The sequence below is a fragment of the Hypanus sabinus genome, chromosome 27 (assembly GCF_030144855.1).
Source record: "Hypanus sabinus isolate sHypSab1 chromosome 27, sHypSab1.hap1, whole genome shotgun sequence".
NCBI classification, from domain to species: domain Eukaryota; kingdom Metazoa; phylum Chordata; class Chondrichthyes; order Myliobatiformes; family Dasyatidae; genus Hypanus; species Hypanus sabinus.
The window spans coordinates 22,681,241-22,703,811 of NC_082732.1; the positions used below are offsets into that span (position 1 = coordinate 22,681,241).

The window sequence follows — 22,571 nt, forward strand, 5'->3', positions numbered from 1 at the left end:
TTACTCTCAATTCTGGTAATTTTTCCCCCACCCCCACTCTTTTTCCAATTCCCTTTTCTAGCACCCTCCCCAATCCCTTCCCCTCACCTGCCGACCACCTCCCTTTGGTTCTCCTCCTCCATCCCTATCTCCCATGGTCTGCCTCTTCTTCAGCCCTTTACCTCTTCCACCTCTCACCTCCCACCTCCATACTACATCTCCCCCCCCCCACCAGCTTGTACTCCTACCCCTCCCCCACCTTCTTTCTCCCTTCCTTTCCAGTCCTGATGAAGCGTATCGGCCCGAAACATCAACTGTTTATTCCCCTCCATGGATGCTGCCTGACCTGCTGAGTTCCTCCAGCAGATGGTGTGTTACTCTGCAGACACCCCTGGGTTTAGTGTTCATTTCCCCCTTATGATCCGGAAGGAGGTATTTCCGCGCACTGGGTCTCTGCTGGTTCACAGAATGATCGCACTCCTCGCTAATTTTTCCTGTAGCCTTCGCCCCGTGTTCCCGTTAACTCCGCCGGATAGTGACCACCTGAACAACCCCCCCAGCCGCCCCCGTGACGTGACAGGAAACCGGGACACCCCGAGGATACCCCAGCAGCTGCGGGGCGAATTAACGCAATTATCGCCGTCTCGGGAGCTGAGTGTGACGAGGGTCCGTGGTGAGGATGGTTCGGACCCAAGTGCTGCAGAACTCGAGGCTAGGATCGCGAACTCTGCACACAACAAAACACAGGACCATACCTTTGGTTGGGCTCCGTTCGCTGCTCTTTAAATACTCAATTCTTGTCGTCCAAAACACTATCGCCAGTCAGCGGGACGGTCTTCAGGGGGGCCGTGCCAACTATCCCTATTCCTGAAGGTTAGAGCGTTGGAAGCCCGGGAGCTGGCGCGGCTGGGTGAGTGTGGTCACAGTAGCTCCAGACTTCTTAAAGACTTGTGCGTACTCAGTCAGATACGGTGAAGTGCGGGGGACCCGATACAGAGTCATGGAGCACCTCAGCACGGAAACAAGGCCCTACAGCCCATCCGGTCCATGCCTCGTCCCATCGCCCAGCACCTGGACCACACCTTCCCAATCCACGTATTTATCCAAACTTCTCTTAAACATCCACCATTTCTGCTGGCAGCTTGATCTGCACTTGTGCCACCCCTCTGAATGAAGTTGCCCTTCCTCGGGTCCACCAGAACTATTTCACTTTCCACCTTTAACCTCTGATCTCCAGTCCTAGTCTCACCACATCTCAGTGGAACAAGCCTGCCAGCATTAACCCTATCTACATCCCACATGGAGTCATAATCCACTTTTGGCAATTCAGCCCATCTAATCCATGCTGAACCATTAATCTGCCTACTCCCGTCGACCCTCATTCAGATCATAGCCCTCCATACCGCTCCCATCCATGTACCCACCTAAATTTCTTACTAATGTTTAAATCAAACCCACATCTGCCACGTGCACTGGCAGCTTGCTCCACACTCTCAACACCCTCTGAGTGAGGAAGTTCCCTCATGTTCCCCTTCAACGTTCCATGTGTCATCCTAAGCCCCTGACCTCTAGTTGTGGTCTCACCCAACCTCAGCCTGTGGAATTTACCCTATCTATACCCCCTCAGAATTTTGTATATCTGTATTAAATCTCTCCTCAATGTTCTATGCTCCAGGGAATAAAGTTCTAACCTATTCAACCTTGCCCTATAAATCAGACCCTCAATTTCCAACAACATCCTTGTAAATTTTCTCTGCACTCTTTCAATCTTATTTACAACTTTCCTGTAGGTTGGTGACCAAAACTGCACAGAATACTCCAAATTTGACCTCACTAAACAATTTCAACATAACATCTCAACTCCCGTACTCAAGCAGATTGGTTTATGAAGGCCAATGAGCTGAAAGCTTTCTCTATGACTCCATCTACCTTGACGCCACTTTCAATGAATTATAGATCTGTATTCCCAGATCCACCTGTTCCACCACATCCCTCAGTGCCCTCACCACTCACCATGCAAGTACTGCCCAGGTCAGTCCTCCCTAATTGCAACACCTCACACTTGACTGCGTTAAATTCCAACTGCCATTTTTCAGCCCATTTCACCAATCTGTCCAGATCCCGCTGCTATATTTGATAGTCTCTCTCACTATTTACTACACCCCTAATCTTGGTGACATCTCCAAATTTGCTGATCCTGATCCAGATGATGAGCAACAATGGACCCAACACTGATACCTGCAGCACGCCAGTAGTCACAGACCTCCAATCAGAGAACGATCATCTGCTACCACTCCGTGGCTTATCCTGCAAAGCCAATTCTAATCCCATGGGAGATCTCGTTAAAGGCCTTGATAAAGTCTATGTAGACATTATCCACTGATTTGCCTTCATCAACTTTCCTGGTAACTTCCTCAAAAAACTCCATAAGATTGGTTGGACATGACCTACTATGCACAAAGCCAAACATCCAGGACCTCACCTGCAGCTAAAAATGTTATAAATATCTTAGTTAGCACCCCTGCAGTTTCTGCACTAGCATCCCACAGGGTCTGTGGGAACATCTTGTCAGTTCCTGGAGATTTATCCAACCTAATTTGCCTCAAAACAATCAACAGCTCCCCCTCTGTAATCTGTATAGTGCCCATGACCTTGCTGCAGCTTTTCCTCACTCTTACAGACTCTGTGTCCACCCCCCCCCCCCCCCCCGAGTAAATACAAATGCAAAAACCCATTTAAGATCTTTTTGGCTCCACACATAGATTACCACACTGGTCTTCCAGAGGACCAATTTTATTCCTCGCTATCCTTTTGCTCTTAATATACCTGGAGAATTCCTTAGGATTCTTCTTCACCTTGTCCTTTAGTCTTCTTTCAGGCCTCCTGATTCCACTCTTGCATGTCTTACTCTCCTCAACTACCTCATTGGTTCCTGCCTGCCTATTCCTGCTATGCATCTCCTCCTTAACCAGGGCCTCAATATCTCCTGAAAAACAAGGTTCCCTAAACCTGTTATCCTTGCTTTCTATTTTGACAGGAACGTACAAACTCTGTATTCTCAAAATTTCACTTTTGAAGGCCTCCCACTGACCAAGTACACCTTTGCCAGAAAACAACCTGTCCTAATCCACACCTGCCAGATACCTTCAAAACTGGGCTTTCTCCAATTAAGAATCTCAGCCCACAGACCACACCTATTCTTCTCCATAATTACTTTGAAACAAATGGCATTATAGTCACTACAGGCAAGGTGCTGCACTACACAAACATCCTGCCTCGTGCCCTAATAGGAGATCTAGTACATCACTCTCTCTAGCTGGGACTTCCATCTACAGATTAAGGAAACTTTCCTGAATACTTTTGGCAAATTCTTTCCCACCCACCCCTTTCACAGTATGGGAGATGGGGGAGGTCCTAAATGGAATTTTTGCACCTGTATTTACTTGGGAGATGGACACAGAGTCTATAGTAATGAGGCAATGCAGCAGTGAGATGATAATACAGATCACAGAGGAGGAGGTGTTTGCCATCTTGTGGCAAATTAGGGTGGGATAAATCCCCGGGGCATGACAAAGTGTTGCTTTGGACTCTGTAGGAGGCTAGTGCAGAAATTGCAGGGCACCTTGCAGAGACGTTTCAGTGTTCAAAGTAAATTTATTATTAAAGTACATGAATCTCACCACCCCTGTGTTTCTTTTTCTTGAGGGCATACTCAGTAAATCCAAGCAACATGATAGTATCAATGAAAGACCTCACCCAACAGGACAAACAACCAAATGTGCAAAAGACTACAAACTGTGTAAATACAAAAGAAATAATAATAATAATAAATGAATAAGCAATAAATATCAAGAATGTGAGATGAAGAGTCCTTGAAAGTGAGCCTATAGGTTGTGGGAACAGTTCAGTGATAGGGCGAGTGAAGTTCTCCTCACTGGTTCACGAGTCTGAAGATGGAGGGGTAAGAACTGTTCCTGAACCTGGGTGGTGTGAGTCCGGAAGCTCTTGTATCTTCTTCCTGATGACAGCAGAAAGAAGACAGCATGCCTAGTTGGTGTGGGTTTTTAAATGAGGATTTGAAACATCCTTTGCCACGAGTGGGTTGCTGGAGGATTGCTAATGTTGTTCCATAGTTTAAACAAGGCTCTAAGAGTAAGCCAGGAAATCATAGGCCAGAGAGCCTGACTCAGTATTGGGAAAGGTATTCTAAAGGATAGTCAATATGGCTTTGTGCGTGGTAGGTTATGTCTAACCAATCTTACAGAATTTGTTGAGATTAAGAGTTCGGCACGGACTAGGAGGGCCGAGATGGCCTGTTTCTGTGCTGTGATTGTTATATGGTTATATGGTTATATAAGTTACCAGGAAAGTTGATGATGCAAGGCAGTGGATGTTGTTTATATGGACTTCAGCAAGGCCCCTGACAAGGTTCAGTTGCTTGGGGTTCAAGATGAGGTAGTAAACCTGATTAGACTTAGGCTTTGCAGGAGAAGCTGAAGACTTGTTGTAGATATTCACCTCTCTGACTGGAGTCCTGTGACTAGTGACGTGCCACAGGAGTGCTGGGTTCATTATTGTTTGTCATCTGTATCAATGATCTGGATGATAAACCGGTTTATTGAATTTGCAGATGGCACCAAGATTAGGAGTATAGTGGGCAGTGAGGACGGCTATCCTGGCTTGCAGTGGGATCTGGACCAGCTGGATAAATCGGCCGAAAGATGGCAGATGGATTGATGCAGTCAAGTGTGAAGTGTTGTACTTTGGAAGAACAAACCAGGGAGGGTCTTACACGGTGAGCGGTGAGGAATCTGGGAATACGGATCCAAGATTCCTTGAAAATGGCATTGCATGTGGATAGGGTTGTAAAGGATGTCTTTGGCACATTAGCCTTCATAAATATTGAGTACAGGTGTTGGAATTTTATGTTGAAATTGTATACATTGTTGACGAGGCCTAGTTATGAATATTGTGTGCAGTTTTAGTCACCTACCTACTGGAACTGGGGGGGGGGCAGGGAGAAGTTACGTCTGTACTGAAGGAGGTGTAAGACACTCCTTCCCTCTGCTAGCCTACTGGGCAAGGTGTAACACCTGCTTAGCCCCTCGATCAGGGTCACATGTGTCATGGGAGCAGGTGGCGAAATGGTCGTATGAGCAGCTGGTGCTTGTCACAAGTCCTGGTTATGCGACCATTGACGTCATGTAGACAATCTCTGAACAGTGTATTGACAATGGCTGAGGTCAGCCATCTTGTAAAGACACTGCACAGAAGAAGGCAATGGAAAACCACATCTGTAGGACAAATGGGCAAAAGCAATCATGGTCTTGGAAAGGACAAGATTGCCCTTGTCATGCAACACAGCACGTAATGATGACCTACAGTGGATGTAAATAGATTGAAAATCTGCAGAGAAAATTTGCACAGACGTTGCCGGGACTTGAAGACCTGAGTTCTAGGGAAAGGTTGAATAGGTTAGGATTTTATTCCCTCGAATGAAGAAGATTGAGGGGAGATTTGATAGAGGTATACAAAGTTATGAGGGATATGGATAGGGTAAATGCGAGCAGCCCTTTTCCACGGAGGCTGTGTGAGACTACAACTAGAGGTCATTGGTTAAGGCTGAAAGATGAGAACATGAGGGAGGTCTTCTCCACTCAGAGGATGGTGAGAGCATGGAATGATCTGCCATCACAAGCGGTGGATGTGGGGTCGATTTCAACATTTAAGAGAAATTTGGATAGGTACGTGGACGGGTGTAGAATGGAGGGCTCTGATCTAGGTGCAGTCGATGGGGCTAGGCAGATTAATGCTTCAGTATGGACCAGATCAGCCAAAGGACCTGTTTCTGTGTAGTATTCTATGACTGTAAGCAATGATCAAATGCAGAACAGATTCGATGGGCTGAATGGCCTGATTCTGCTCCTCATGCTGTTAAAATGGCCCTGATTTTTACCCATTTCAAGGAATCAGAGATATAAGCTGGATAAAGCCCATCCAAGGATAGTGTTTAGATACTATCACAGATTTAATGTCATAGAACAATATTCTCACCTTGTCACTCAGGTCCAGAGGTTGGCTGACCAATTTTCTTTATAGCTTAGGAGAGAAAATTCCATTTAGGACGGTACGTAAACATCTGCAGTGCATTATCCCCTCTATGGGTAACATCTGCTTAAAATGGAAGAACTTCGTCGACCTGTGATTTATTTGATGTTGTGGTGTTCGCCGAGCTTGGCAATTGGCTTGCAGACGTTTCATCACCAGTCGAGGTGACATCCTCACTGCGCGGTTGTTGGTGTTTCTCTCTGGAAACACTTGCCCTTCGTTCACTTGCCTCGGTCCTGATTGGCTATCCCTTCGGCTGACCTTTGAATTCTATTGGCTCGCGTTTCGAAGATGGCGTTGACTTCGAATAAACAATATCGTGATGAGATGTCTGCAAGCTAATTGCCCGGCTCAGCGAGCACCTCAACGTCAAATGCCTCAACCCAAGCCGCCAATATCCATGACCATCTTATGGCAACGGGAAGGAAAAGCGGGTCACGGACATGGAAATGCCACCACCTTCACGTCTCCCTGCGTACTGCCTGCATTTGCCTCCTCTTTGCCACAAAGAGCCCTTCACCACAATGTGCACAGCACTTCAAAATCCTGCCTCACCAGTAGCTACTCAAGGTCAGGGCTGGCCTCACTGGTGACACCACATACCTTCAAAGGATTAGAAAAGACACACGTGTTGTTCCCCAGATTAGTTTTGCCAAGGCAGTTGTCTCAAATCGTGATGCAAGCTAAAAGGAAATGTACTTTTATTGCTTCATTTACAATGCTCAAATCCAAAATTAGGACTTGTTTTCATAAGTTTTGGCTTATAATTTGGAGCAATCTTGTCAGTTCATCGTTGGTTACATTTTGATGTTTTGTTTGAGATTTATGAACAGTAGTTAACAATATCTGGCCCAGGTGTGACTTCAGGCCCATCCAAAATATCCCCATCTTCATTGATGTGAAACTACAGCAGGTGAGCGTTGAACCCCCTTCCCTCTTTTCCATTCCTTATTCTGGTTACGGTGTCAAAGGTTACAGGGGGAAGGCAGAAGAATGGTAGGTGAGAAGGATAATAAACTAACTGTGATCAACTGGTGGAGCAGACTTGATGGGCTGAATGGCCTAACCCTACTGCCCTGCCTTGTGCTCTTAATATATGGTCTACGTAGCACAGCTGCTTGTCATGATCTGTGGTTTCTGGTGAGTTCACAAAGGCAGCAGAAGGGAAGGTCTGTTAAAATGGGACTGAGAGAGAAAGTGTACCTATTAGATCCAAACCCAGCTGGAGAGTTTAGCTTCTCCCCCATCTTGCTGCTGATCGGTCCAAAGGAGACCAGAGTTCAAGTCAGAGACACGAGAGACAGCAGTTCCAACAAACAATCTGTTAAGAGAAACTCAGCAGCATCTTTGGGTTAGACAATAGACAATAGGTGCAGAAGTAGACCATTCGGCCCCTCGAGTCTTGGGTGGGAGAAATGTGTGGAAAGGAACTCCTGGCCACAGATGCTGCCCGGCCTTCTGAGTTCCACCAGCGGACTGCTGCTACTCCAGAGAACAAACCACCACAATCACCCATCACCTCCACCACGCCCAAGCCTCCCCCCGCTCTTCTGCTGGGTTCACGCACACTGTCAGTGACTCTAATTATAAACGCGGCCCGTTTTGTGACCGGCTGTGATCTCATCGCGTTGGCTCAGTTTTAAAACCCTCATTACCACAATTGTAACAATTCAGATCATTCAACGCAGTTCACAACTCTTATTTATTTTTGTCTTTTTATAAGTGTTAGACAAGAGTAAAAGGCACAAAGGGTTACAGTAATTCCCTGGACACCGTGATCCGTGTGGACAAAATCCACGATGTAGGGATGGCAAAAGCAATCCTTAGAATAATCAGTGCTTATTGGGTGTGCAGTAAACCCCCGTGTAGACTGTGTTCTACAGGACATCATCAGCTGGGGGCAATAGTGATCCTTAATGTTCATTGTACAAGTTTGTTTCGAGTGATCTATAGGGTACATATGATCTACGATCTGTAGTACAGCTGGAGCTGAAGTGGACACAGAACGATGCAGCAGTTGAGTAATCCTTTCGGACAGTTCCAGCCTATCCGAGTGTGCTGAGGTTCAGAGTGCAGACTACAATGAAAGGCACTTCACTGGGGTAGCAACAATCTTAATGTTAGTCGACAACTCATATCGACTGCATCTTTCCTTTGGAAGCCACAGACAGTGTGTGGCTCAGGACCGCAACCTGGGGAGCAAAGCCACCGTACTGGAGATCTCGCTGGCATACTTTTTGGTACAGCTTTGGCTAAGCTCATGGGTTTTTCCACAACCGGCAGCTCTTGCTCCAGCATTGCAAAGTTTCAGTCTTTTGACTTCAGTCAGGCATCTCAAGTTGATTAGTTGCTGCACTGGGCTGCTTGTTCTGTGAACCAAAACCCAGACCTTCTGATCCCAGGTGGGAGCAATGCCCACGAGACGTTGACAGTAGTGTCATTTACGTACGCTGCCTCTTCAAAAATTTAACAGCTTTGTGCATTTATCCTCAAATTGAATTGCATTTTGCATTAGTTGGCTTTGTAGTTGAGAAAAGACCGGTGTTATATGGAACTCCGTTCATGATTGGTCTGGAGAAGGGGCCTTCGCTGAACGGTAATGTCATTTAGATCCACATCTGGCCCTGGACAGCCTCGCTCTGATTGTTAATATTGCCCTCAGCTCAGTCAGAATAGAGCCATCCACGAAGTGGCAAAATCCCACTTAAAGAGACTGAGTGGGGGGCAGATAATATAGGTTCAAAAACATCACACAAGGGTTTGATTCCATGTTCCAGTGCTGTCTGTGTGGAGCTTCCACGTTCTTCCTGTGACCGTACGTGTTTTATCCGGTGTCCTGTTTCCCTCCCACGTCCCAAAGATACGCGGGTGGGTGAGCTGAAAATGGCCCCTATTGTGTAGGCACATGGGGGGGGATCTGGGGAGGGGATCATGGGAACGCGAGCAGAATAAAAGACTTTCACATTAAGAAGGTGTTAATGCTGAGTGCAGACTCAGTGGGTGAAGAGCCGGTATCTTGACCCTCTATGGGGAATTGCACAGAGTTTTGAAGCATGAAGGAACCTTATGCCACAGTTAACCTGCCTTACACCGGACCTAACCAGTGTTTGACAGGGGACTGCTGAGGAATCTGACCAAGGGGCACCTGGTGCTGACACTGGATACCTGCACTACCCACTTCTCTTCTCTGCACTATCGGGTAGCTGAATGTTCAACCTTTTTTTTTAGATAAGTTGGACTGCCCAGCAGTGAGGCTTAAAAAGCAGACAGAATGGATCACCCTGATTCCACAAAGAACAAGGGTTATTTTTCCACTGCAGCTGTGGGCTGTGCTGTCTGAGTTAGAGAGAGAGAGAGAGAGAGAGAGAAGGGGTCCCTGGTCTAGCAGGGAAAGTGACAAGAGAGACATAGCAAGACTTTTGCATGTTGAAGGGACAGATCAACATAAGGTTGTCCTTTGTGATTTCGTCCCCAAGTTATTTCTGCTGCTGCTCCAGACCAACATGTGGGCAGATCTATCCCTGGGCCCTTCTAATAGACCCAGTGTAACTCTCTCACTACACAGAGCTGAGTTCACACCACCACAGAGTGATCGATCCATTGGGGCATTTGATGTGAGGGGAACTTCAGTAGAAATGAGCGGTGGTGTGGCCTGTCTTTCAGCATAGTTAAATAATAACAGTCTCTCCGCTTAACTTGTGAGCGGGGACACTTTTCTTTCTCACCAGTGGGGACGTCGCCCCCTCTGTCCTTCTATAACAGGAAGTCTCGCCCCCAGTACGTTTACCTCCCGGCTGCCGGGGGAGCTCAGATTTTCTCCTGGTAGCTAGGGTAAGCCAGCTTCTTCAGTTCGTCCCACAGGAGCAGGCTGAACACCGTGTGCGGTCCCAGGCGGAAGTAGCTGGGTCCGATCCCCTTGTACAGACCCAGGAGCCCTTCTTTACTCGAGACCTTCAGCAAGCAGTCCCAGAATCCCCTGTAATGCTTTCCCTACAAGAAAAAAAGTTTAAAATCAAGCAGGTCCTTCTTAAAGGGACATCACCCCCCCCCCCCCCCCCACCGACCCTTAGTGCTCACTGAGTAGCAGAGTTCAAATAAAACGAAGAGGGCTTTGACCTTAGGGTGGCTGGCTGCCCGAGTGCATCGACTGGTGTCCAATCAGAGAACAAAGAGCTGACTGTGCTTTGGGGCTACGGGTCGGTCACAGGCACCCAATGAGGCAGCTCAGCAGACTGATCCCGCAAAGACCCACAGTGGATTCCTGAGAAAGTGCCCCGCTTGTATGAGTAAGAGGAGGTCAAACGCCTGATGCACTGGACACCGCTGGTCAGCATGCAATCACTGTCAACAAGGCACCAGGCCAACCTGACCCATTCTGAGGCGCTTTCCGTCCCGTGGGAGAAGAGGGTTAGAATCGTCTCCTGTGAAAATTGCAACAAACGAGTTGTAGCCTGGCACACAGGATTAAGGTTGATTGTGAAGTATATACTTCTAAAAAGTTGAACTGGATACCAAGAAGAGCCGGGAGTTGGAACAGCATTTGTGTTTGGTTGTAGAGGTCCCACCATCCAAGGCATTCTCTCTTCACACTGCTGCCATCAAGAAGGTGGTACAGGAGCCTTAGGTCCGACACCACCAGGTTGACGAACAGTCATTACCCTTCAACCATCAGACCTCTGAACCAGTGTGGGTAACTTCACTCAGCTGAACCCAAAAACTATGGACTCACTTCCAAGAATTCTACAACTCGCGTTCTATTTACCTATTTATTATTATTATTATTATTGTTTTAAAATTCTATTTGCACAGTTTGTCTTTTGCATATTGGATGTTTGTCCGTCTTGGTGTGTAGTTTTTCACTGACTCTATTGCATTACTTTGTTCTACTGTGAATACCTGCAAGAAAATAAACCTCAAGAGTTGTATGTGGTGACATATACATAGTTTGATAATAGATTTACCCTGAACTTTGAGCCTCTTGCTGATGACACGTTCAGACGTCATGGTGATCGCCACAGCAACAAGCTCTCGCCATGGACCCATTGCATTGCCACCAGCCTGAAAGCTACTGGATAACGGATGGGACCAACTCACAGCCTAACTTCAACCGGGAGTCACATCCAGGCTGGTTGGCAATCAAAATTTGGAGCCCTCCCTTCCAGACCTCAGGCTAACTAGTTTTATTGCAGTAAGTTAAGGATTAGACCCAGAGTCCTGCAGCTCAGTGTGAACAATCGAGAGATCAGAACAGAGGAATAGATCAAAGTATTAAATGTTGATCGTGGCTTATTTGCCCATTTAGCCTCCCCGTCTCACCACTGGAGATAACTATGTAGTTTGCCTCTCCGAGTGACAGGACTGCTGGCTGCTCCGTTTGCTGAAGAATTGGGGAGGTGGCTTACTTCTCCTCCGGACTTCCTTTTCTATAAGTACAGATTCACCCCATGCCAGCCATGACAGATGGGGTGATTGGGGGGCGGGTGGAGGCTGGGGCAGGGTGAGCTGATATACTTCCATTGTTACATCATAGCTGCCCGAGTGGTTAGGCTGTGGGGAGGGCACCTACCTTGCCCACCTCATCGACCGGTTGATTGTAGAGTCTGGTACTGATGACATCAAAAGGCGTCATGGTGATCACCACGGCGACACTGCTCATCATCCCTCCCAGCAAGCTGGCCAACCAGCTGCCAGTGTGGAACAGCTACATTAAAATAAATTGCAATAAACACGATAAAGTTACAAATTCTCCTTTATTCAATTCAATTATCAATGAACTCCCTCAATACCTAAATTGGCAATACTGCACGTGACAATACGAGAGAGTTGGAATCCAATATTACTGACATCAATACAACTCAAGTGCACACTTTCAAATCTGCTCCTTGAGTTATACTGACGCCTTGTAAAGATCTAAAGATCTGGGAAATTACTGTTCCCCCTTCAAGGCAGTGTTGCCTCGGTATCCTTCAGCTGCTCCACATCTCTCCAATAAATAACTTCAAAGCTTCACTTTATTATCAAAGTATGCGTGCAGAATACAACTCTGAAATTTGTCTTCTCCAGGTAGAAATGAATCAAAGGAAAACCATGGAAGTTGTTGAAAGACAAGACATCAACTCCTCCCTCCTCGCACAAAAATGAAAAAGAAACAAAATTTGCAAACCTCAAACCCCCAAACCCCTCCTTTGCATCAAAGGTGTCAACTCATGAATGGGACCTTAAACCGGGGTTCTGCAGGCAGCTCAGGTTGATATAAGGGACTGTGCCATGGAACCATGGTGGAGTTGGGTTACTCAGGCCAGTACTGATGATTCAATCAATGTACAACATCCTGAAACAGTGGTAGTGAATTGTTTCTTCGTTTCAGGTCCTGGTGGCAGCTGCTTTATCCAGGAGTTGGCTCAACCCGCAATGGGACTGATACAAGCCACGGAGACTTGGACAGATTGAAGCTGTTCGAGGGTGGAAGGTGCGTAGCTGGGCAGGAAAGTAACGGGGGCTGGATGTAACTAGGGCATGTGAGTGGGCTTTGGCAGAAGTCGAGGGGAAGCAAAGGGTAGGCAAGTCATCAGAGCTGCAGGCTGACTACCTGGCCACTTTCATAATGGTAATAGAACAGGATTGGAAATTCAGCCTAGGACAGCACGAGATGCCAAGATTATTGCCTGGCTCAGTCCCCTTAGCACTTCTGTTAAATCACTTTCTGACCTTCCTGCTTCAGCAGAAGCACAGTTACCCCTGATTTTATACTATGGTTCTCAGCTCTGGAATCTCTATGCACTTAAGTTCAAAGTTTAAAGTAAATTTTATTATCGAAGTACATATACGTCAGTATATACAACCCTGAGATTCATTTCCCTATGAACAAATCTATAGAATAGTAACTATAACACAATCAATTTAATGTCCCATAGTCCATATCAGAGGTGACAGAGGCGCCTGCAGATGTTACAATGAAGGGAACTGATAAGGTCACACCTGGAATATTGTATACGGCTCAGGTTCCCCCTAATGAAAGTTTGCACTTGAGATAGAAAGAGTGCAACCAAATCAAACACTGGGATGGGGATTGACTGATCTATGAGATTAATAGATCGTGGATTTATGGAATTTGTTGCCATATACCCATATACAGCTGTGGAGGCCCGATCATTGAGGATGTTTAAGGAGGAGATTGATAGGTATCTAATTAGCCAGGGTATCAAGGGATATGTGGAAAAAGCTGGAAATTGGAACTAGATGGGAGAATAGTGGAGTGGAGGAGCAGACTTGATGGGCTGAATGGCCTACTTCTGCTCCTTTGTCTTGTGTGTGTGATTAAGTAGAATAGGTCGAAGGTCCAAGGAGTTTAGAACAAGGAGAGGTGATCCCAGGGAAATACGTAAAGTTCTTCTGGAGCTTAGCAGGGTGATTTTCCCCCCCTCAATACAGTGCATTGAACTGGGATCACAGTGTCAAAATAAGGGTCACTGCTTAAAACTGAAGAAAGGATTCAGGGGTGGTGAAGTTTTGGAATTCTCTGCCCTGGACAACTGGGATTCAGTTGATCAGTCCAGAACTATGGAAGTAAGGGATAGGCGTTTGTAGGAGTTGGTGACCTTGAGGTAAAATTGAATGGTGCAGCTCTGAATGGGACTGAATGGCCTACTCCTTCTCCTGTTTCTTGTCCTTGAACATGGATTAGAAGCAGCATCCAGAGCTGATTTTCTCCTCTGTAGTCAGGTTACTGGAGCCAATCTCTACACGTAACCTGAGGTTAAAATGGATGGCATGGCTCAGCCTCATTGTGCTGTCAGATTTGTTCCGACGGGTTTAGTTAAGAGGCAGAGGAGCCTTCTCCCACCCTTTCTCCTCCCCATTTTCACACCAAAACACCCCAGGGCTCCACACTAGTAAAAGCCAGTTGTAATAAAAACCAGATTAGCATAGAACATAGTACAGCCCTTTCAATTCATCAGGTTGTGCTGTCCTTTTAATCTACTCTAAAATCAATCTAATACTTTCCACCCACATAATCCTCCATTTTTCTTTCATCCATATGCCTAAGAGTCTCATAATTGCCCCTAATGTATCTGCCTCTAACACCACCCCGGAAGCATATTCCACACACCCACCACTCGCAATGTGAAACACATTCCTTTGGCACACCCCTATACTTTCCTCCAATCATCTTAAAATTATGCTCTTTTGATTTAGCCATTGGCCCCCTGGGAAAAAGCCACTAGCTGCCCACACTGTCTATGCCTCTTATTATCTTACACATTTTTATCAAGTCACCTCTCATCCTCCTTGGCTCCAAAGAGAAAAGCCATGGCTTGTTCAACCTACCCTCATAAGACTACACTCTAGCCCAGGCAGCAGCACGGCAAATCTTCTCTATGGCCTTTCTAAAGTCTCCACATTCTTCCTAGAAAAAGGTGACCAGAACTGAACACTAAATTCATTACACACTTATTAACTGTACATTAAAACGGCATCATCCCACCAGGCCGGTTCCTAAACACTCACCTGCTGGTCTTCCACGAGCTGCTTGGCGGAGTCAAACGTGGCGAGCTGAGCTGCGGATCCAATCATCACCCGGGGAACAGCGCCGCTCACCCCTCGCCAGAGTCCCTGGAACCCTTGCCGCTTGTAGATCGCCAAGAAGGCAGTTCCAACACCCTGGGGTGAAAACACAGGAAGCTCAGAAAAAAACCAGGCACGTCCTCACTCTTACATAGCACTCTCTTGTGTGGGGGGGAGAGAGAGAAGGGGAGGAAAGAATATGGGGAAAGGGAATTATCAGAATCACCGGCATTTGCCATTAAATTTGTGTCCTTGTGGCAGCAGTAAAATGCCATACATAATAATAGAGAAAAAACTGTGAATTACAATGTGTGCGTGTGTGTGTGTGTGTATATATATATATATATGTATATACACACACACACACACACACAAAGTATATATATATTTTAAAATATAGTTAAATTAAATGAGTATTACAAAAAAATAGCAGTGAGGTAGAGGGATAAACGTCCTTTCTTTAAGATTAAACAAGATTGGGAAAAGGAACTTAATTTGACTTTTATAACGGAGGACTAGATGCGGATCTTGAAGTTGGTTAACCCTTCCTCGATTTGAGCTAGCCATTCATTGATTCAATTTAAAATTGTACATCGTTACTATTTGACGAAGGAGAGATTGTCTGAAGTCTTTCCTAATGTTGATAGTTACTGTGATAGATGTAAAACTGAGACAGCTACACTGACACACATGTTTTGGTCTTGTTCTATACTGGAAGAGTTTTGGAAGTCAGTTTTTTCCACAATTTCTAAAGCACTTAAAATTAATTTACAACATTCTACAAATTCCCTCTCTTGGGATCCAGAAGGAACCTGATCTTCCCAGTCTACCTGCATATTGAAATCCGCTATGATTATTGCGAAATTACCCTTATTACAAACCTTCTCAATTTCCTGTTGAAATTTATATCCTACATCCTGGCTACCGTTCGGGGGCCTGAATGCAACTCCAATCAGGGTCTTTTCACTCTCATAGTTACTTAACTCTACCCAAAGGACTCTACATATCCAATCCTATTCAAAGGATTTGATTTCATGTTTTACCAACAGAGCCAACCCTCCCCCTCGGCCTACCTGCTTGCCCTTTTGATACAAGATGTATTCTTGGATATCAAGCTACCAACTGTGACTATGACCTGTGATAGTGAAGGGTGAGGGGATGAAGGGGAGAGCATGAACTCTGCCACAGTGAAGGATCTCTGCTTCTGGAGAAGGAGGCCTCTCATTCACTGTTGCCAGAGGGTAGGCCCCTGCATTCGGTTTCTGAGTTTCTGAGGTCTCCCTCTCGATGGATGTTACCGCAGTTCTGAGTTTATGGATTTGAACTGTGGTCTGTGCACTTTTCAGTCTTATGGTTTTTCTTTCTTTCTTTTCTTTTTCAATCTTTTTATTAAGTTTCATATATATATAAAGAAAAACATAACATAATAATGAATAGGTTATGAATACAATAGACGAAATTACATTGATAATAGGATAATAATATCCTATTAAACATCAACAGAAAAAAGTACATTAATCAATCAAGTCTGTATAACTACATATGAAAAAAAAACAAAAATAATTGTCAAAAAAGAAAAAATTAAAAATAAGTAAAAGGAAATTTATATTGATAAAAAAAAAGCACTAAACTAAACTAACATGGGCAATAGTAACAGTTTATAAGTATGTGATAGTGTCAAAAAAAACTCTGGAACTCCATACCTGAACAAGAATAAGCAGAAAGAAGGTCTGGAAAAGGTCAGATTAATTCATATGAAAATGTCGAATAAACGGTCCCCAAGTTTCTTCAAATTTGACTGATGGGTCAAAAATAGTGCTTCTGATTTTTTCTAAACTTAGATATGAAATAGTTTGAGAAAGCCACTGAGACGTGGTAGGAGGATTTACTTCTTTCCAGTTTTGTAATATAGACCTTCTGGCCATTAATGTTACAAAAGCAATCATTCGTCTGATTGAAGAGGAAAACTGAATACCATCCTCATTTGGTATACCAAAAATTGCAGTAATGAAATGAGGTTGTAAATCGATATTCCAAATAGAAGAAATGGTAACAAATATATCCTTCCAATAGTTATGTAAAGTGGGACATGACCAAAACATGTGGGTCAATGAAGCCACTTCTAGATGACACCTGTCACATTGAGGGTTAATATAAGAGTAAAATCGAACAAGCTTATCTTTAGACATATAAGCTCTATGTACAATTTTAAATTGTATTAAAGCATGTTTAGCACATATAGAAGAGCAATTAACCATTTGTAAAATTTTTTCCCATTTATCAGTTGAAATATTATATCGAAGTTCTTTTTCCCATTCTTGTTTAATTCTATCTGATATTTCTGGTTGTATCTTCATAATCATATTATAAATAAAAGCTACTAATCCCTTCTGACAAGGGTTTCAGGTAAAAATCAAATCTGAGAAATCCACTGAAGTTGAATTGGGAAAAGATGGTAAAACTTTATGTAAGAAATTTCTGATTTGTAGATATCTGAAAAAATTAGATTTAGGTAATTTAAATTTGTTGGAAAGTTGGTCAAAGGACATCAAAGTATCTTCAAAAAAAAAGATAATGAAAACATTTTATACCTTTCCTTTTCCATATGCTAAAAGCTTGATCTGTCCAGGAAGGTTTGAAAAAAAAATTAAGTAAGATAGGGCTATCAAGAACAAAGTTTTTCAGAGTAAAAAACTTATGAAATTGAAACCAAATTCGTAATGTATGTTTGATAACAGGATTAGATATCTGTTTATTGAATTTAACTAAATCAGCAGGAAGAAAAGAACCAAGAACAGAGAATAGAGAATATCCCTTTACCTCGTTACATTCCAAATTTACCCACTGCGGGCGCAGTGGTGAATCCAAATCTAATTTCCAATACATTAAGTTACGAATATTATTTGCCCAATAATAAAATCTAAAATTAGGTAAAGCTAAACCACCATCTTTTTTAGATTTTTGTAATTGTTTTTTACTTAACCTGGGGTTTTTATTTTGCCACACAAATGAGGAAATTTTTGAATCAATGTTGTCGAAAAAAGATTTGGGAATAAAAATTGGTAAGGCTTGAAATAAGTATAAGAATTTCGGTAAAATCATCATTTTAATAGCATTAATCCGACCAATTAATGATAAGAATAAGGGAGACCATCTTGTAGTAAGTTGTTGAATTTGATGAAGCATAGGTAAAAAATTCAGTCTAAATAAATCTTTATATTTCTTGGTAATTTTTATACCTAAATAGGTAAAGTTATCAGTAACAACTTTAAATGGTATCCTGTCATTCAATAAAGTTTGTGCGTTTAAGGGAAATAATTCACTCTTATCCAAGTTTAGTTTATAACCAGAAAAGCTACCAAATTGAGCCAACAAGAATAAAATAGCGGGAATAGACCTGTCAGGTTCAGAAATATATAACAGCAAGTCATCAGCATAAAGTGATAATTTGTATAATTTCTCATTACGGGTAATACCAAAAATATTAGGAGATTCACGAATAGCAATGGCTAAAGGTTCTAATGCGATATTAAATAATAAAGGACTTAAGGGACAACCTTGTCTCGTACGAGATAATTGAAAAAAAGAGGATCTATAATTATTTGTAAGAACAGAAGCAACAGGTTTATAATATATTAATTTAATCCATGATATGAAGTTGGGACTAAAATTAAAATTTCTCAATGTATTAAATAAGTATGTCCATTCAACTCTATCAAAAGCTTTTTCAGCATCTAATGAGATAACACATTCTGGGATTGTGGGTGATGAAGTATAAATTATATTAATCAATTTTCTAACATTAAAAAAGGAATACCGATTCCTAATAAAACCATTGATCTACTGAAATAATCTGTGATAGTACCTTTTCTAATCTAATGGCTAAAATTTTTGTAAAAATCTTAGAATCTACATTTAATAATGATATAGGGCGATAAGATGCACATAAAGTAGGATCTTTATCTTTTTTAAGAATTAGAGAGATAGTAGCTTCATAAAAAGATTGAGGTAATCTCTTCTTAGCAAACGCATCATTAAAGATTTCACATAACCAAGGGGAAAGCAAAGAAGAAAAAGTTTTAAAAAATTCTACAATATAACCATCAGGGCCAGGAGCTTTCCCTGAATTCATTGATGAGATAGCCTCTCCTATTTCGGGCATAGAGATAGGAGCATCTAACAAGCTACGATCTTCATCTATCAGTTTAGGAATATTCAAATTGTTAAAAAAATTATCCATCATGGACAGGTCACCATCAAATTCTGATTGATATAAAGATTTATAAAAATCTTGAAAAGTATTATTGATTTCTTTATGATCAGTAGTTAAATTACCGTCTTGTTTACAAATTTTAATAATTTGTCGCCTAGTCGAAATAGCTTTTAATTGATTAGCTAACAGTTTACCAGTTCGATCACTGTGAATATAGAACTGAGCCCTGGTCCTAATTAATTGATTTTCAATTGAAGAAGATAACAGTAAACTATGTTCCATTTGAAGCTCAACTCTCTTTTTATAAAGTTCTTTGGTAGGAGTCACAGAATAAATCTTATCAATTTCCTTAATTTTATCCACTAATAAAGCAATATCTAAATATCTTTGTTTTCTTTTACCAATGGAATATGAGATAATTTGTCCACGGATAAAAGCCTTAAAAAATCCCAAAGTATTCCTCTGTCGATTTCTTCAGTATAGTTTGTTGAGAAAAACAAGTCAATTTGCTGTTTTATGTAGGTGATAAATTCTGGGTCTTGAAGCAAAGTAGCGTTAAGTCTCCAAGATCTAATATTATTGGAAAAGTCCGAAATCTTAATAGATAACTTCAAAGGTGCATGATCCAAAATAGTAATAGAATCATATTTACAATCAATAACATCCGTTAATAACCGATGATCAATAAGAAAATAGTCAATTCTAGAATAGCTATGATATACATGTGAAAAAAATGAAAATTCTTTATCTTTAGGGTTCAAAAACTGCCATATTTCAGTGATTCCCGAATCAACCATAAAAGAATTAATAAGTAAGGCTGATCTATTCGGAAGAGTACGGATAGGTTTAGATCTATCCATCGAAGGATTCAAACAACAATTAAAATCTCCACCCATTATCAACATATTTTCATTTAGATTAGGAAGGGAAGTAAATAAACGTTTAAAAAATTCAGGGCAGTCAAAGTTTGGAGCATAAATATTAACTAGAACCACTTTTCGACTAAAAAGTGAACCAGTTATCAACAAAAATCTGCCCTGTGGATCAGAAATAATTTCTTGATGTGTAAACGAAATTGAGGGGTCTATAAAAATAGACACACCCCTAATTTTGGCGGTACAATTCGAGTGAAATTGTTGACCCTTCCAGAACCTAAAAAAACGCTGATTATCCTCCCTCCTAATATGGGTCTCCTGTGCAAAAATAATATTAGTGTTCAATCTATGGAATACTTTAAATATTTTTTTACGTTTAATCGGATGATTTAAACTATTAGTATTCCAAGAAATAAAGTTAATAGATTTATCCATCATGCCAATATTTGTTGTGTATATCATAAAAGGTTACAAAGACACATAACCCATAATTCAGGAAGAAGGAAAATTGATTCAGGAGCAACCGGAGAACATGACACCTCAACAATATTAATAACTTAAAGTCGGCCCATAGACTAAAAGCAAAAAAATAAAAATCAAAAGCGTGAAGAAAGATCCTTCCCCCCTCCCCCCACCCTTTGAAAGAAAGCCAAGCGGCAGGCGCATAATCTAATACTAACATTACCCCCATTTCAAGATGGCAGCTCCATAAAAAGATTTTAAAAAAACTATGTAACACCCAGATTTAAATATAGGGTTGCAAAAAATATATATATATATCAGTCAGAATGAAAAAACTAATATAATAAAACAAACAAACATTAATAAAAAAGTATAAACATTAAAATTTAAAAGTGTAATATACCTTTAAAAAAAATCCATATTCAAATACAAGAAAAATGACGTTTCATAAGCAAAGGCTTATGGGAAGAAGAAACGACATTTTGAAAAGCCATATTACAAAATACAAATGTAAGTTCAGCAACCTATTAAAAGAAATTTAATTTAAAAAAAGTTATCAAAGACACTACAACATATAAAAAAAAAGACCAAAAAGTCCAAAACATTCGTCCCATTTCTAAGTGCAGGCAAACAAATAAATGCTTACAGAAAACAAAGTCTTACGGGAAAAAGAAACGACATCTTGAAAAAAAAAGTAAATCATTATTACAAAATATAAACGTATATATCCAAAACAGAAAAAAGAAAAAAAAAGATATTATAAAAATTAAAAAGAGCATCTATAAACAATGATGATAGTAAAAAAAAACCAGACCCGTAGATCAGGATAAGAAGTTATAACCCAGCTTCATAGGTTAAAACTTAAAATGAAATGGCATCCTCTCTCCGAAAAATCTTCAACGTAACACATAATTCAGGTTGCACTAGAAGATCGATATTCTTCAACAAATTTCTTCGCTTCTTCCGGAGTGTTAAAAAATTGCTGACTGTTGTCGTTCAGCGTAATTCTAAGCTTCGCTGGATACATTAAAGCTTGTTTAAGTCCAATCGAGTGAATCTCTGCCATCACTGGTTTAAAAGCGATTCTCGCTCTCATTACTTCGAACGAATAATCTTCAACAATTCGAAATGTGTTGCTATTGTGAGAAATCATATCTTTTTTACGAGCTAATCGAATTAAAAGCTCTTTCTCCCGAGGATAATGAAGGCGAACAATCACCGCTCATGGTTTAACACTCGTAGCTGAAAACCTCGCAACTCTGTGAGCGCGGTCGATAACAGGTTTAGCTTGCAAACCTTCACTACCGAAAATTTCCCACAATAATTTAGAGAAAAATTCAGTTAAATCACCGGACTCAACTTTTTCGGGAAACCCGATGATTCGCAAGTTCTGTCTGCGAGATCGGTTTTCGAGATCAGTAATTTTAAACTTATACTGATCTACTGTTTTAACAGTCGATTGTATCTTCTTGTCCAGCGCTTCAATTGTACGTACTTTTTCACAAATTAATTTTTCAAGAGTCGTAAACTTATCTTCATGCCGCTGAATATCCGATGCCTGCGATTGAAGCTTATTATCAAGCGATCTAACAACTCCTTCAAGTTCAGACATTTTCGTGGTAAGCGTGTTTTCCAAACTTGCCAGTTTACTTTCCAAACTAGTTGCTTTACTTTCCATTTTACTTTCCAGCTTGCTTTCCAAACTTGCAAGTTTAGTATCCAGTTTAACGTCCAGAAGATTAGAAATTGCGTCGATAGATAAAGGCTCCTTAGACGATTTCTTGCTTGTAGCCTTTTTAAGTTTGACAGAATTAGATCAAATATAGTTTTAGGAAAAAAAAAGTTAATCGAAAGTATCAACTCATATGATTAAATTCGAAAAGATTTGATTAAAGGGTGATTATAGTTGAAAAAATAAAGAGCGCCTAAAAGGCAGATGTTTACGTTGCCATCTTGAAACTCCACCCCCAGTCTTATGGTTTTTTATACTCTGCGTTTTCACCCATTCTTTCTTGTTGCCACGTGATGTGATTTGTTAGTTTTTTTGTGCGAGGGGAGGGGATTTGGTGGTTGATTTTCTTGTTGGTTTTTTTTTGAGTGGGTGGGGGGTGGGATTGACATTTTCTTTGCACGACCTCCGTGGTTTTCTTCATTTCGCCACGAAAGATCAGAATCTAGAGAAGATGGATCTCAGAGCTGTGCACTGTGGACATCATTTGATAATAAATTAACCTTTGGGAGCACATATCTAGTTTGGAGTCTCCGAGGAAGGAGTGATTGATAAAGGAGGGGAGAGTTTCTGGGGGAGGAGTGATCCTGAGAAAACATATTGTTGTGACATCGGGAAATCTAGTCACTACTGAATCTGG

The 22,571-nt window shown here is 41.9% G+C and overlaps 1 protein-coding gene across 1 annotated transcript in view; it reads right to left on the reverse strand.

Annotated features, from left to right (window-relative positions):
* Nucleotides 1–6,764: 6,764 nt before the first annotated feature.
* LOC132382073 (solute carrier family 25 member 35-like) overlaps nucleotides 6,765–22,571 on the reverse strand; it is a 36,366-nt gene continuing 20,559 nt past the window's right edge. Inside the window, exons 3-5 of the mRNA XM_059951930.1 lie at nucleotides 14,596–14,748; nucleotides 11,654–11,788; nucleotides 6,765–10,077 (exon numbers count right to left, since the gene is read on the reverse strand). Coding sequence (XP_059807913.1) covers nucleotides 9,895–10,077; nucleotides 11,654–11,788; nucleotides 14,596–14,748 — 471 coding nt within the window. The 3' untranslated portion in view covers nucleotides 6,765–9,894. The remainder of the gene's footprint in view (nucleotides 10,078–11,653; nucleotides 11,789–14,595; nucleotides 14,749–22,571) is intronic.